Here is an 18,139-nt window from a genome sequence, read left to right as displayed (position 1 = left end):
TTGTCCTACCAAAAATCCAATGTCCAGATAGTTCGACTGACGCATTGAAACTCATAGCACATACAGCCACTAAGAAATCAGCTGCTGCAAGGCTGACAACGTATCGATTGGTCGGAACACGTAATTTTCTATGCCTTCGAACGCTAGCGACAACGACGGCATTGCCAATAAGTGCTGTCAGAATGATTCCAACGATAACGACGCCCTTCAAGGTCATCAGAAATATATTTCTCCCATCGTACTCTTCCTCCTTCTCTTCCTCTTTTTCCTTCGAACCGATGACATCCTCGAATACAACACTTCTTATCGTCGAATCGATTACCTCGAAAAAATCTGACCTTGAAATCCCTTTCGTATTATTTTCAATGGATCCTTCGATGTCCTCTTCGTCCGGTGATTCACTAATTTCCATTCCTCCAATGTTCAACTTTTGACGTCATATTTTCAATCGTTCTAACTTTTCCATCTATTGACAACTCTCGCACGTATATACGTGCATATTCTTCAACAATCAAATAATGATCGATATGTTCTCGATCGTCACATTATCTTTGAATATAATCGATGATGCACACCTTAAAATTTCATATTACACCCACTGATAATTATTTATATCGAACGATGATACTATATAATTATTATTAATTAATTTGAAAAGAAGAAGAACAAGAAGAAGAAAAAACGAAAAGGAAGAACAAGAACAAATTACTTTTTTAACGAGATAATTTAAATAGATCCAATAGTTTTCAATATATTCCACCGAAAATCATATAAATATGATCGTTAAATGCGTATATTATCAAAAGGCACGTTCGAAAATGATTGCTGAATAACGTGTGACATTAGATGTGAGAAAGCTGGTAGATATAACTAGGATCGTTAGATAGTAAGCATGCATGTGTTACGATGGAGTTACGATGAAAAACCAAAGAAAGTTGATAAGTATCGAGGGTATGATATCAATGAAAAAGAGATAGGCATATATGCATATATATATGTATGTATGTATGTATGTATGAATGTACGAAACGTTTAGCAGACAGCAGACAAAGAGAAACGAAGATATTTAGAAAAAGAGATAGAAACAGCAGACAAAGAAAGATACAGAGGTAGATAAAGAGAGAGAGAGAGAGTGAGAGTGAGAGAGAGTGAGAGTGAGAGAGAGATAGCAGAAAAGAAGAACATAGAGATAGAAAGAGACTGAGAGAGAAAGAAAAAGAGAGAGAGAGCAATATATATATATATATAAAGAAAACAGAAAAGAGAAAAAGAGAGAGAAACAGATGAACAAACAGAAGAAAGAGATAGAGATAGAGATAGTGATAGAGATAGTAATAGAGTAATAGAAAAAGAGAAGATGAAGATGAGAAAATTGAGTAAAGTATGTGTAGGATGGAAGTGGGTGGTTGGGTGTGAGTGGGAGTGTGGAGCGGTACAGTCGGGTTTGGAAAAGAGGAAGGGGATGGAAGAAGCTTTCGAAAGCAATTTTGTCGTGAAGGCGACGCCGCAGGATGATGTATTTTATAAATTCGAATAACGCGACTGTAAATATTTTCCCGACGATTTCCTACGGTGTTCTGAAAAATTGTTCAAGCGTAAAACCTGCTAAGCTGAGGAGTTCCACGATTTCTTATATTTTTTTTTACGAGTTAAGCAAGTTGGCGTTAAAAATTTTCTGGTTTGTCAATTTAAATAATAACAAAAAAAAGCGATAAATTTTTCGAAGGTTATATTATTTTTACTCGAGTAATTTCTTTTTTTTTTTCTTTTTTTTTTTCTTCTTCTTCTTTTAGAAGAAGAAATATTTAACGAATTATATACAATCGTTTATTAATGTTCAAGAAAATAATTAATAATAGGATATTGAAAAATTGATTGATTTTTTTTTTTTCTTTTTTAATATCATTTTCGAGATTATTGTATTTAAATTTATAAGAGAATATATAGGAATATGTATGTATTATTGCGAAGAATGAAAAGAGAAAAAAATAATGATGGATCGTATTAGATCATTTTGTCATAATATAATAAGAAAAGAAAACAATTAAAGAATTTATTATTATTATATTATATCTAAATAAAAAGCAATCTAATATGTTTTGCTGAGAATATGATATTATATTATTCATACATTAACGCAACATATATATTATATTATAATATCATAGATACAATTTATATATAATATTATAATATTATATATAGATGTAAAATATTGAAAATCTCAACATTACTTATTAATCCACCCGATATTACATGAATACGTCATTTCCTGTATCTATCGTCGATCTATTCATAGCTATGATGAAAGAATATATATATATATATATAAGCTGTCTTCATTAAGAAATAAATTTTATCTATAAAATATTTATTATCACATAGATCGTTGATTATCTGAACGTGTTTCAATGTAATCGATAAGTATTGATAAATCACTTTCCATTTTTTCTTATCGTTTCGATGAATGATTATTATAAAAAAATATTACATTTCTTGTCTTATTCTTCCTATACTTCCTCAGTAGTAATAATGTTTGTAACAAAATAATAATACATGGATTTGATATCAATAACTGATGACAAGAAAAAGGAAAGAAAAAATAAAATAACAAATTTTGTTTGCATGTACGTACATGCACTAATGATAATCTCAATACTCGTATTTTATTTCAGATTGTTCTTATCGAATTTTTTTGAAAGTTAACACATCATTAATACGATAAAATCTAAATATTATTTTGTAGAATATATAAAAAGAAAATTTTTAATTTTAAATAATCAATATTGATTGTATTAAATAATGCGGTCAATTTAAAAAACAAAAAATATATATATTTATTTTTGTTATTATTAATATTATAGAATATATAAAAATAAAAAATTTGTCTATATCAATAAATATGTTCATAAAAATTTGTTAAAAATAATATGCTTATTTATATATCTATATAAAATTTGTTTATATGAGCAATAAATTCTTGGAAATTGTTTAAAAACATCATTCTCATGCCATCTCTAGTTTATAATTATATATCATTATAGTCGACACCAGATATATCTTTCGTAAAAAAGTATCGTGCGATATGAATTTCTATTAAAAATAATATTATATTTGACAATTAGATACTATCATTTTTTTGATTATAATTTTTCTAAAAAAATGAATTGTTTGTTTTTCGTATTTGTTTCTATACATGTATATTCATGCACATATTATTTGTATATCTTTTATGATAAATTACGAAGAATAATGTTGAAGGTTTTTGAAAAAAAAAAAAAAAAAAGAAAAAAAAGGAAGAGAACTTTACGAGATATAAGATTAAGAGAAAAAAGTCGGAGGAGGGGGGATGGGAAAGAAGAAAGAAAGAAAAAAAAAAAAAGAATAAAAATGATCGAGTAGACGACGAACGGGCGCCATTTACGTCGATTCATAATGATTGAGTTACACTTTAGTCGAAAAGTGAGATTATTATTAATAAATCCCATGGACGTTCGCCAACTTTTCGAGACTTTCAATGTCGGAGCCAGAACGAAAGACGTTATGTCGTATAGTAACTTGTAACTAATCGCAAATCATTTGTCGCCGACAAACTCAGGCAAGATGGAGAACAAGTATAGGCAGATAGAGAATAAAAGTAAGAGAGTAAGAGTTAAAGCGAGAGTAAGAGAGAAAGATAAAGCGAGAAAGAGAGAGAAAGAGATGGAAGGTGGACGTGATTAATGACTTCGACCAGTACAATCGAGTTACTCGACTTGATTCGATACAATCGATAAGTTAAGTGCTATTATAGGGTCCTCCACAAGTTACCCTTCTAAGTAACGAGGCCTCCTGTTTGCTCCTACAAACTTGCCCTTGATATTAACGATCCGTGTTAAAGTGAAACTTTCATGCCTACTCTTAATATTTTAATATATATATATATATATATATATATATATATATATAAATTGTAGAAATAATAAATTATATAAAAATTATTTATATAGAAATTGTTTAATAGAAATTATAAATTATAAAAGAGGAAAGGTGAGAAAGATAAATGTAATCATTGGATTTAAAAATAATAAATAAGAAAAGATCTGAATGAGATATATAAATGAAAATATTTTTCGTATTATTTATAATTAGATATTAAAATGAGAAAGGATAAGTGAAAAAGGTTGGTTAAAAAATTATAGATAAAAAGGATGATGAAAATAAACGCAATCATTTGATTAAAAGTTGCACAAAAGAAAATATGAGAAATTTAAATGGTAATATTTAATTATTAATTATTAAATAAAAATATGAGATACTAAAAAATGAAAATATAATGAAAATATTGAATTAATATCTGTAGGTAAAAGCGATGATTAAGATAAATGAAATCATTAGATTTGGAAATAAAAAAAGGAAAGATGATTGATACAGATGAACGAAATCATCGTATTAAAAATAACGTTATAGGGAAGATAATAAAGATAAACGAAAATTTTTAATTATTAATTAAAAAGCGGAGATGAGAAATATAAACAAAAATATTTAATTAAAATTTATATGGATAAATGTGAGAAATGTAAAAGAAGAACTTTGAATTACAAATTACAAAGATAAATATGAAAATATTAAATGTAAACACTCGATTAAAAATTAAAAAGAAATATATATAGATGTAAAATACATATATGTATTAAACATTTAATTGAATGTATAAAACAAGATAAATATAAAAATAAATAAAAAGCCATTAGATTTAAAATTGCAAATATGTATATACATATAAATGTTTTCATTTATTTTTTTCATCGTTTGTCTTCTTTATATTATTACTTTTTTGATTCTTAATCCGATGGTTGCTCGCATATTTTGTATTCTCTCACCAACTAAACACAGTATAATAGATTAGGTCCATCCATCTATCTATTATTTTTCTTTTCTCCTAATTCCCCTATTTTTATTTGTCCAGCATTTTTATTAAATCTCTTCACATATTCAATGGAATACGTTAATTTCTACAAAATTCAATAAGCTTTTTTCCAATCCAAAGAGAAAAAAAGAAAAAAAAAAAATAAAGAAAAGAAGGAAAATATATATACAATGAAAGAAAAATCGTAATATCTCTTTTTTGATTCAAAACAAATAATTATTTTAACGCGTGCAAGTTATATTTTTAATGAAAATACACTTTTCGTGAGTATTAAAGTTAAGCGCGATAAGTCATTCTTATATATTTATTTTCAATCGGAAAAAAAAAGAAGAAAGAAGAAAAAAAAGAAAAAAGAAAAAGAGGAAAAGAAAAAAGAAAAAGAAAAAGAAAAAAGGAAAAAGAAAAAAAGATCGATGATATTTTTATCCTTTACTTTCTTGCAGATAAAATTCCTCTCTTTTTTTCACTTCTATTTATTCCTGTCGTACATTAACCGCAAACCGTTAAACAAATGTTTCCTTTCGCATTTCACCGTAACTCGTTAACACGAGCTTTGTATTACAACATAATAGAGTTCGACTTTAATGGTTAATAAACGCATCGTCAAGCGGATCATCGATCGAGGACCGTTTACACTTCTTCTTCTTCCTTTTTTTTCTTTTCTTTTTCATTATTCATTTAATCCCACGCTTCTATCGACCTATATTACTAAATATAGGTTTATACTTAATACATATTTTTCATATCTGTGTATAAATTTCTAAAAATATGAAAAATATGTAACGTGTAATATGTTCCTGTAATACGTAAAGAATATCTGTACTTGTACATTTTCCTTCCTTTTTTCCTTTTATATATATATATACATAAGGTATATACAAAAAATTTATTAATTTATAAAAAGAAGTACTCAAATATACTTATTTTTATTTTTATTTAATTTTTGATATTTCCCAAATTTACACGTAATGCGTGATATATTATAATTAAAAATATGTATGATATATATATATATATATATATATATATATTCTTTTTTATAAATTTCAATATATACGGTTGATTAATAAGGTGTATGTTTCGTTGGTTAATAAGCTACGTTAAAATTTTTAATATTTTAAATGCAAATAATAAAACAACGATAATAACTAAATAAGTAAAAAATAGGTATATAGTATTGAGTTGATCAATAATTTTTTTTTTGCTAAGAATTCCAAGTAAAAAGTGATAAACATAATATTGGTTATTTGAATATATAAAATAAGATATTTAATAAGTAATCGATATTTTTTTACACTCTATCACTAATTAATATACCTATATAAAATCAATAATATAAATATTAAGTTTCTATTAAAAAAATATTTTATATACATATATTATATCTATAAATGTAAAAAAAGATAAATACTCTCCTAATATTAAAAACGATTAATAAATTATTAATGCAACCTTCTATTTATATTAATATTAATTATTAATTATTTTTCTACATAAATATAAATATAAATATCCATATATATATATATATATATATATATATATATATATATATATATATGGATATAAGTAAATATATAAAAATAAGTAATAGTAGAGTGTAAAAAAATTAATCAGATTTGTAAACATCCTTTTTATACTTTTCGGAACGTATCACGGATATAATTTAATATAACAATTTTAATATTACAATGAATATTAAGATAATTATTTTATATGTAAGATTATATAAATAATATATGTATATGTACATATATATAATCTATATTATCTATATAATCCGTTTAATATTATCAACAGCAAAAAGTGAGAGAGAGAAAGAGAGAGAGAAAGAGAGAGAAAGAGAGAGAGAGAGAGAGAGAGAGAGAGAGAGAGATAAAGAGAGTTTGTTTTTAATTCTAGTTCGCGTAACATACACACTTCCCTTAGTTCAACAGAATGATCTGTTCGATAAAAGGTCGTATCGCGAATCGAGAGAAGCGACAGTGTAAAGCGTTAGAACCAATAGAAGACACACGGTGTCGAGCACATCGCGTGACTTTCAAACGTCTCATGGAATAAAAGCTTAGATAAACGTTAGTCTACTTTCTATCCCCTTCGTGTCGAGATAATATTCAAATTTTTGACAGATCTGACAAGAGTCATAAATTACTAAAAGAAGAAACAAAAAAAAGAAAAAAAGAAAATTGGAAATAGACAGAAAAAGAAAATAAAAAAAGAGATTTTGACGATCTTAAAAATCACTTTTTTTTTTGTTTTTTTTTGTTTTTTACGAACTTATTTCAACATTTGAAATTCTATATAATGTAATAAATTAATTTTATCAGCGATCGATGATCCTATCGTTGACGAATATCGTTTGAATAAATAAATAATAAGGAAAATAAAATAAAAGAATAAAAAAAAAGAAATAAAATAAAAAGAAAAAGAAAAAGAAAAAAGAAATAATATTAAAAAATAAAAAAATCATAAGGAAAAAAAGTATTTACGTAAAAAAAATAATAATCGTAATAATAAATAATAGTAAAAATAATAAATAATGAAATAAATACTAGCAGAAAATAAATAGTTAAGAACAAATGAAAAATAAATAACAAATATATATCTGAATTATTGACATTAAAAGAAGAAATGCGAATATTTCATATTCCTATACTCGGTTAAATACACTTAATTACTTATTTATGTAAATAAATAACTAAAATATGTTATTAATAAATAAAATGTATATATATATATATATATATATATATATATATATATATATATATATATATATATATATATAAGTCGTTGATTTTGAAAGCGGAGCAAGTTAATTTTTTCTTTTTTATAAATAAACAAAAAATTAAATTTTATGTTAATTTGTGATAAGAATTAGCTTTATCTATTTTTTTTCACAAAATGGACTTGCCCTACTTTCAAAATCAACGGCTCAATTATATATATATATATATATATATATATATATATATATATATATATATATATATATATTATTTATTCATTTAATTAAAAACTTAATATTAGATTCTTAGAAACTGTTGTAAATTATTCTATTTTAATTTAACTAGAATCAATCTTATGTCAATCTATGATATAATAAAAAATTATTATTTTCTTTTCCTACAAAATGTCGATCTTAACAACACTCGCCTCGACCTCGACGACGGAATAGTTTCACCTTTGCAACGATGGAATAATGTGACGATGGTATTTGCACGATATACGTTTATCAAGTTCAAGAAGGCGGGATTTACATAGTGTAATATTCATATTACAGTGATTCTAATGAATGTGAATACGAAACAATAGATCAAAATATATAATCTCGTGTAAATAAAACGCGATTGTACGATTTATGATAATATAAAGGAAAGAAAAAAGAAAAAGAAAATATAAATATTTTCAATTTTCTTATTTGATTAAATTTTTTTTTTTTTTGAATCTACATAAATAAAAAAGATTTTCGAATTTGACTAGAATTGTTCTTTTCTTTTTTTTTTGTTTTGTTGGATACACGTTATTCCAAAGTTATTGATTGTTAAAACATATTAATGTTCGTATAAAATTTTATAATAGAAAATTATGACAAAAATTTTGGTTTTTTTTTTCTTCTTCTTCTTTTTTTAATATTTATTCTTTATAGCTAGTATATTAGATTTTTTCATTTTTTTTTTGTTTTTTTAATGCACGTGATTGTGAAATTATTATGATTTATTATATAGTGTTAATGTTTCTATAAAATTCTATGAAAAATATTATTCTAATAATTTTCATTTTCATTTTATATAATATAGCTATATGTATGCTATATATATCTATATTTTTTGTTTATTTAAATATAATTGTGAAATTGCAATTTATTAATAGTTATTATACGATGTCGTGAAAATAATTACGACAATTATTTTTACTATAATATTCACATAATAATCATTAGTATATTATAATTTTTGTTCTTTTTTAAACCCATACGATTGTGAAAAATTACAATATATTAATGTTTTTATAATGTCAAATTTTTTTATTAAATCAATTTTTATTAAATTTTACTAAACACGTAATAGTTTTATAAAGTCAAAAGAAAAAAAAAAAAGTAAAAAAAGAAGAAACAAAAGAAAGAACAGAGGAGAAAATAAAATGTCACAACAATTTCTAACGGGCATGATATTCTTCTTTTCTAAATTTTTAAAGAATAAAATAACAAATCCTGAATCAAACAGATAACTTACAGTGGAACGATTCGAGACGAGATTCTTCGAAATACTTAGAGACATCGTAAATGTCCGATATCGATCGTCATTAATCTTTTAAATCCAAGGTAGCTATTACCTTGTCGATTTTTGGAAGAAAAGTAGACAGCGTGGGATTATCCTGTCGTTCACTCTTATATTTATATACGAACTAACTTAACGAGCTTTTCTACAATTTATTACATTTATAATGATGTATGTAGTCCCGAATGAAAACTTGGCATCGTAAGTACCCGAAAATTCGCACAAATCTTCTTGGCGAGCAATCATACGTTTATTTTTAAAGATGACAATATTTTTTTTAGGTGTTGTTTTACTACGTGATATTTTCAAAAAAAAATAAAAAAAAAAAGATAAAAGAATAAAAAAAAAAAATAAAGCTGCGCATATAAAAAAATAAAAATATTTTTATTGTTTTTAGTCAATTCGTACATTAAAGTTATTAAATAAATTATATATATATAATTTATTTAATAATTTATTAGATTGTATTATTAGAAAATATATGTTTTATAGGATAAGTATTAAATATTCTTTTTTTGAATAAATAATATATCGAAGTTATTAAATAAATTATATATGTATCGCATAATGTTAATTAAGTAAATTATAATATATTTTATATAAATATACATACTTATATATAATTTATTTAATAATTCCAGTATATTTTGTCTTTCACTCTCTCTCTCTCTCTCTCTCTCTCTCTCTCTCGCTCGCTCGCTCTCTCGCTCTCTCTTCTCAAATTATCGTACGTACTTTCCAGCCTAATTTGATTCGCAAATGCAATCAGAAGATGTCTCGATTTGAATTTTGTGATTTATTCAAGTAGTTGGATGAAATAAAAAAAAAAAAAAATGTCATTTACAAACACGAAGTGCGAAGATAAATTCTCGTGGTATTTTAAATCAAGTAAATTGAATCTTGCTCCTTACCAATTAATTTCGATGGATCCGAAAAGTGGAAATAAAAAATAATTAGGATAAATAGAAAAATAATTAATCTGATTCATGATAAGTGCGTTAAATGAAAATATAAGAAAATAGAAAATTTTTACGATTTTCATTCAATTCGTTTCAATCAAAATAATTTTTAACATATACACGCACATGTGATATATACATATATACATATATATCCTCTGTATATATACATTTGTATGTATACATATTATACATACATTCGTACTTAACTCACGGATGTTGATGTCGAACGCACGTGCGCTTTCATTTACATTAAACTTGTCACGTACTCATGTTAATTATTTAACATTACAAACATCATGTATGAGAACCCTTGGACTTTCGAGAATTATTTATAACGATACTATCGTTGAAAAGCCATATTGAAAAATTATTTTAAATAATCGTATTTAACTAAAAAATTTTAAAGTCCATAAATATAATAAAAATGTTTAAGGAACAAATACATATATATATATATATATATATATATATATATATATGTATGTATTTTATATATATATGTATGTATATGTTTATATATATGTATATATATATATATATACCTGTACATATAGATATGTATTTATGTTTATATATATGTTTACATGTCTACATCTTTGAACATTTTAATTGTACATACACTCACACTTTCACACACACACACACACACACACACACACACACATATATATACACACACACACACTTATATATGTATATGTATACCTTCGGAAATGAAAAATAAAATCATTTTCTTTCTTCACAGATAAATAAGAAATGATTCGTTTGATCGAATCGAATGATCGATTTACGTTCGAGAGATGCGGAAAATGGAAAAAAAAAGATACTTGTTAGAAGTTTTGTTTTTAACTCGCAATAATTTTTATAATTCTTCTTCTTTTCTTTTCTTTTTTTAAACAAAGAAAATAAAACGAAACTTGTATCGTCGCGTGACAGATTGTATGCTACGTTTACGGACGACGCCGGTAGACTGAGCGTCGCGACGTGTTACGGCGCCACGTTACCCTCTCTCTCTCTCTCTCTCTCTTTCTCTCTGTCTCTCTCTTTCTTTCCCTCCCTCTCTCTCCCTCTTTGTCTCTCTGTCTCTCTATTCTCTAGCTTTTTCCCTCTCACACAAAATGTTTCCTTTTCCGTTTTTTTCACTTCTTTTCTTATTCCTTTCATTCTGTTTTCTTTTTTTTTTTCTTTTCTTTCTTTCATGCCATTATTTCTTTTGTTTTCGTCCACTTATTTTCTTTTTTACTTGTTTATTTTCATTATTGAATTAAAGAGAATTGATAAATTACGATAAACGAGATAATAAACGATTATCTTACATCAAGTCTGATTCAATATTTCGTAAATGTATGAATGAATAATTTTTATAGATTTTGATTTTTACGAATGAAAATTTCTATAAATTCGAATTGTCAGTGAAAAAATAATCACAAGTTTTTGAAAATAAAACAAAAGAAAAAAATAAATAAATAAACTTAAGATAGTGTATATTATCCTATATCCAGTTTAATTTGATATATTACGTGAATATACAATTAATTTTTCTAGATTGCACTTTTTATTAAAAAAAAAAAAAAAAAAAAAAAAAAGTAGAGAGAAAAAAACAAATCGTATGAAATTGAAGAGACGGCAGAGTTTAGTTGCAAGTCCGTGAAAAAAAAAAAAAATACAAGTAAATAAACAGATAAATAAATTAGATGCCAGAGTGTAGCTACAAGTTGTTGAAAAAAAAGATAAATAAATAAATAAATAGATACATAAAAGAAAGATAATATAGTTTATTCTGTATCGAATTTGATTTTATGTTTTGAGAGTACATAACTATATTTTTCTAAATTACGTTTTGTATTGAAAAAAAAAACAAAAAAACAAAAAACAAAAGAAAATAATAAATAAAGAAATAAGAAAAAATAGTATAAAATTAAACAGACGTCAGAGTTCACAGCTGCAAGAAGTTCCTTAAAAAAAAAAAAAAAAAAAAAAAAAAGAAAAATAGAAAATAAAGTCTAAAAGTCTCTAATCGAAGATAAATTTTAGTTGCAATTTATAAGGAACAAGAAAAAAAGGAAAGAAGATCGATAATATGAATTATTATTTTTTATAATTTTATTTTTCTATCTAGTATATGGATACTAAAAAAAATTCCTTTAGATTGATCATCTATATATGTATATATATATATATATATATATATATATATATATATATATATAAAAGAAAAGAAAAAATTAAATAGAAAAAAGAAAAGAGAAAAAGAAAATCATATGAAATATATTCAAGGATAGAATATGCTGAACAATTATTTTCGATTAATACAAGAAATTACGAGTTAGGGCGTAACAATATTATTATTAATGTATTATTATCTGATTATATAATTCATGTTTGGTAATTTCAATAAGATAAGATATATTTATATTATGATGAGAAATACGGACTTACTACTTTCCTCAATAATAATATCATCCCTCATAATGCATAAATCTATACAATAATGATATACAATTGACGGATAGAGAAAATTTTAATTCTTTTTTCAAGGACAAGATGAAATGAAAAAATTTCATTGAGCGAGAAAATGACGATGAATAATTTTCATTTCAAAAGACTTAGGAATAAAAGAGAGAGAGAGAGAGAGAGAGAGAGAGAGAGAAAGAGAAGGAGAGAGAGAGAGAGAGAGAGAGACAAAGATCGAGAAGGGAGTGAGAGAGAAAGAATAATCGCCATTATGGAAAATATTCGAAAGATATGAGATATATGTGATTATTATATAATACGGTGATCATAACATGCATGCACAATTACAACGTAAATTCAATGTGTAATATCGCTCATTATTTCTTTCTCAAGGTACGATTCTCATAACTCTTTCTAATCATTTTTTTTTATCTCGATATCTCGAAATATAATTTTCAATTTACGACGATAAAAAAAAAAAAAAAAAAAGTTTTCCAATTTTCATGAAATATAACATTTTTATAAGTTCCCATGAATCGAGATATAACTCGATTATTAAATTCACATGCATATTAAATTAATTCGTTGTACCTTAGATAAGTGTTGCTCGTTTTAAATATATATATATATATATAGCCAGATCTATAACGAATTATTCTCTATTCTTTAATGAGTACCTTGTCCTTTCTTTCTTTTTTTTTTTTTTTTTTTTTTTTTAATAGTAATTGCGCAGAAACGAATTGTCTCCCATATGGTATCTACATTAATTCGATGAATTCGAGAACAGAAGAAAAAAAGGAATATTATATTACAATTTTCTATGTACTTGATAGATTATATTTCCATGAAGTTCTTTTATCATTTTTCAATCATTATTCTAAATAATTATTACAAATATAATAATTATTGAAATGATAACGTGTAAATGCTTAACGATGATTCTTTATTATTATTCTTTTCTTATTTTCTTTCTTTTATTTTGCTCTTAAATTTGTATCTATTAGTATTAATAGTTATCAAGATGTAAAATAATTATCTATAAATAAATAAAGTGATCTTTATTTTCATTATTTTTTTCATTAAATTTTTACATCATATTGATAGTCATAAAAATGTAATTATTATATACTTACACACATATATATATATATATATATATATATATATATATATATATATATATAGATAAATAGATAGATATATTTAATTGCAATTTCGTGCAATTTTATTTATTTTAAATTATTTCATTACATAATAACATATGTCCTTCGTTCTGATTGATTTAGTGAGATATTCGGAGATTTAAAATAGAGCAAAAAGAGTGGGGATAGGACAAGGATTTGTCAGAAAGGATTTTCGAAGCGCATCGAACGATTAAAGAGAGTAGCAGTCTACTCGGCGCGCCGCGCCGGCCGCCATTCGACCGATCGATTCGGTACGGTACACAATAACGAGCGACCTTCAAGTTCACGAACAACCCATTCGATGTCGCCCGACTCTCAGTACGATTCTACTTTTTATCTCTACAAATTGTTCATTCATGTGTCACTGGAGTGCTCTTTCCCGCGATTGCATGCAACGAAAAAATTTTCTTTTTCTCCCATCATATTTTTTTCTTTTATTAGAAATATTTCCTACGAGATGGTATAGCAAATAAAATCATATAGTATTTTCATCGGATTGCTTTTTTTTTCTTTTCTTTTCTTTTCTTTTTTCTCTTATTCTTTTACGATCTCCTTGTAAATGATTATATTAAATATATAAAACTGTATATTTAATAAGTCTATATAAATATGTATGTGTATATATATATATATAGTGTCTTTATTTTTTAATTTTTTTTATATATCTCATTTATATAAATAATATCTATAATATATATATATATATATATATATATATATATATATATATATATACTTACTTATTTCCTATGTATTATGGCTATATACTTATACAGACTGAGGTAATAGCTTTGATCACCTTGAATACTTCCGTTCTTTCTTGAGATACAGAGAAACTTTATTCACAAAAGTCGTATTGTACAAAGGGGACCATAATACGGCAGTAATCATTTTTTTTTTATAGATGGATGCATAAAAGATGAAATTCAACTGTTTCCTTTTTTTTTTTTTTTCTTTTTAAATGCCTTCATATGTTTTTGATTACATTGGTCGATGTAGCTCCGACATTCTTTATAGTATGTCAAAAAATTATTAGTTTTGCAGATATTTTAATTGAAATATTGTTAAAAAACCATAACGATATGATTAAAATATATTAAGATAATATATAAATATATAAGGATAATAATAAATAAATAGTATTAGTAAGAGAGTGATGGTTTCTTAGCTTTAGAGTTATGCAGAATAAAAACAGAGTAAGCGCAAATAAGTGCAGTGTAAACAATCGCTTATTAATTATTTAATAATTTATGTAATATTAAAAACAAGTCGTAATCTTAATAATAATTTTTTTGGCAAAGTAAGATAAATTCAGTTCATAAGAATTTGTTTATAAAAATTGTTTATAAAAAATTGTTAAGTAATAATTAACAAATATGTTGAGAAAATAAAAAATTTCTCCCTTTTAAAATGATATTCGATTGAATTCTCTATGACTTTTAGTTCCAGAGATATTCACACGTAAATGGAAGACGTGATTATTAACAGTATAGAAAAAAATTATTTCTCCGGAAAGAAAATAATTTGTTTATTAATTATTGATTAATTTATATAATTTTATAAATCAATTGCAATCTGAATGTTTAGCTGGTAAAATACAATGAATTTAATTCTTAAGAATTTGTTTATAAAAATTGTTGTTTCTAATAAATTGTTAATTAATTATTTAACATATGCTGAAAAAATTAGATCAAATTCTGCCTTTTAAAATGATATTTCATTCAAGTCTCTATCATTCTTAGTTCCGGAAATATTCCCATGTAAAAAAAAGATATAGCTATTAATAATGTAAATAAAACAAAATTATTTCTTTGGTAAGAAAATAATTTGTTTATTAAGTATTTATTAATGCATGTAAATTTATAAATCAGAGTCATAATCTGAATTCTTCTTTTTAGCAAAATACGATAAATCAAGTTTATATGAATTTGTTAATAACAAATTATTTATAACAAATTGTTAATTAATAATTAACAATACGCCAGAAAAAAAGAGATAATTATGCCATTTAAAATGGTATTTGATTCAAGTCTTTATGATTTTTAGTTCTAAAAATAATTTCATAAAATGGAAGATACTTACGTTGGCCTACTGATCCTCATAATTTCATTCAATTTAACTCGGTGTCACATTGACCTACATAAATTCCAAGAATTTACGGGTTTATGATTACGAACAGCTGTACTATACCAACTATGAATGGAAATCTTTCAAAAGCGATATCTCCGAAACGAAGAATGGTATACACTTGAAATAGACATTGTTTTCAAGCGTAATATATCTTTTATTTATTTAATTATTGCGATAATATTGATATAATGAAATCGATTTTGTTGATGATTTTTTTAATTGAATTTTTTTCTATTCTCATAAAATTATAATATAAGAAAAAAGAAATTTTTTTCTTTTTTTTTTTTTTTTTTTTTTTTTTTAAGAACATAACTATAATGAACTCTTGAAAATTTTTATGATTATTTTGTAAATTTTACTTTTTTTTATTTAAAATATGGAGTAAAAAATCTATTAATAGTCAGTCGTCAATGTACGATATGGAAAGATCAAAAATTCAAAAGACTTTTTTTTCGTAATATAGATGTAACTGTGAAATATTTTCTAAACTAATAATTTTTAAATATACATGGGTTAACATATTTTTTATAATATCAAGCTTCATCAATCAATAAAATTAAGTACATTATGATTATGTTTAAAAAAAAAACTTAGTTGAATTACACTTAGTCAACTTATAAAAAAATTATTACTGCCGCATTATAATTCTTCCCGTATCGTATAATTTTTGTAAATAAAGTTTCTTCATGTCTCTAAATAGAACTGTGATATCTAAGGTGATCAAAGTAATCGTTCTATTGTATATAAGTATGTATAAAGTATACTAACTCATAAAATATTTTTAATGACAAGAATAAATAAACATCGAGAAGATAGAAATAACAAAAAATAAAGGATAGGAACATACATATACAAATAATGAAATACCTTATATATTATAAAAATAAATAAATAAATGAATAAAAGGACAAGAAAAAAAAAAAATTGATTTATGAATTCATCGTTTATTAGAGTCATTTGGTTGAGAAAATTGATCGTATTATTGCGATTACACAGCTTGTTAAACTTCAATGCGCCGTAATTCAATGAAATGTCGATGTAAAGGTACACTGTATATGCTTGTTGGATTCCTATTGATATCCTCTATCCGTGTTTATTAGACTAAAAATATCGATTTCCGTTGATACAACAAAAATTATTATGACTTCCGTATCTTGACAACAGTGTTCACTGTGAAATAACTCCAATAAATATTAAATTTCCTCCTCGAAACATAGTAACATTAATTTGAAGCATTCGTTCATAAAAATCGATAAGATCGACGATATTGGATCGTATTATTTAAAAATGAGACTTATCATATGCTATATCGACTAATAGAAAAGAAATATATATATATATATATATATATATATTTTTTTTTTTTTATGACAATAAAGATGAATAAAAATACTGAAATTGAGAAGAATAAAAGGATAGATAAAAACTCGTAAAGTTTAGATTATTATCGTGCGTTCGAGTACGTTTATAAACGTAAATAAGATTATAGTGAGATAGTGAGTTTAAAAAGAAAGAGAATAAGAGAGAAAGAGAATCACATATACGCACACACACACACTCATATAGAGAGAGATAGAGATAGATAGATAGATAGAGAGAGAGAGATAGAGAGATTTTACACTCTTCGAAGTGTAGAAAAGTTAACGATATATCGCAAGCAATGTTGAAATTGTATTGTATGAAACTTACTTCTTACTTTGTGTACCGGAGATAAAGTTTCTTATACCGTCTTCGTACACATTGTCGCCCTATGGTAGGAACAAGCAAAAGACTTTCCTACGAAGAGAGAGTTTATGTTGAAACATTTTCTCTTCCTTAGATACAAGCTCTCTTCGAGACAACTCATCGTCGAATGTGTAGAAGAAGCTTGTAAGATCGATGTTCCTCTGTCGAATCTGTCCTTGAAATTAATTGCTTTCACTTTTCAAGCTTTTAGGGATAACGTATAACTTTGTTGTTATCTACGTAGTATAAAAATATATACACATATGTATATATACAAACATTCGACCTTGAATGTATTCAATATCTGTTTTTTTCTACGTAAATATCCATTTACTCTTTGAAACGATTAGTTTAATTATCGTTTAGCTTTGCCATCGCTAACACATTTCAATTGTTAAACGATTAATATTATCTTATCTTTTGTACGCTAAGCCACGATTATTTATTTAAATTTTATTTCCATCAAATTTTTTTATAATGGAGCGATATAGTATT

At 24.7% G+C, this 18,139-nt stretch overlaps 1 protein-coding gene across 12 annotated transcripts in view; it reads right to left on the bottom strand.

Moving 5' to 3' along the window:
• Nucleotides 1-18,139, bottom strand: part of LOC124952777 (octopamine receptor beta-3R-like) — a 128,540-nt gene that overhangs the window by 30,425 nt on the left and 79,976 nt on the right. The window contains exons 1-2 of one of the 12 annotated variants that reach the window (XM_047503141.1): nucleotides 10,857-11,159; nucleotides 1-575 (exon numbers count right to left, since the gene is read on the bottom strand). The exon at nucleotides 1-575 is cut by the window's left edge and continues 251 nt beyond it. The exons of 8 other annotated variants lie outside the window; for them this stretch is intronic. In XM_047503141.1, coding sequence (XP_047359097.1) covers nucleotides 1-412 — 412 coding nt within the window. In that variant the 5' untranslated portion in view covers nucleotides 413-575; nucleotides 10,857-11,159. Of the gene's footprint in view, nucleotides 576-9,144; nucleotides 9,406-10,856; nucleotides 11,160-18,139 lie in introns of those variants that run through there. 3 more of the 12 variants (XM_047503142.1, XM_047503144.1, XM_047503143.1) reach the window with 3 other exon arrangements.

This window comes from Vespa velutina, chromosome 11 (genome assembly GCF_912470025.1).
Source record: "Vespa velutina chromosome 11, iVesVel2.1, whole genome shotgun sequence".
Taxonomy (NCBI): domain Eukaryota; kingdom Metazoa; phylum Arthropoda; class Insecta; order Hymenoptera; family Vespidae; genus Vespa; species Vespa velutina.
Note: the sequence above shows the minus strand (reverse complement) of the source record. Positions and strands in the feature narration are given on the sequence as shown.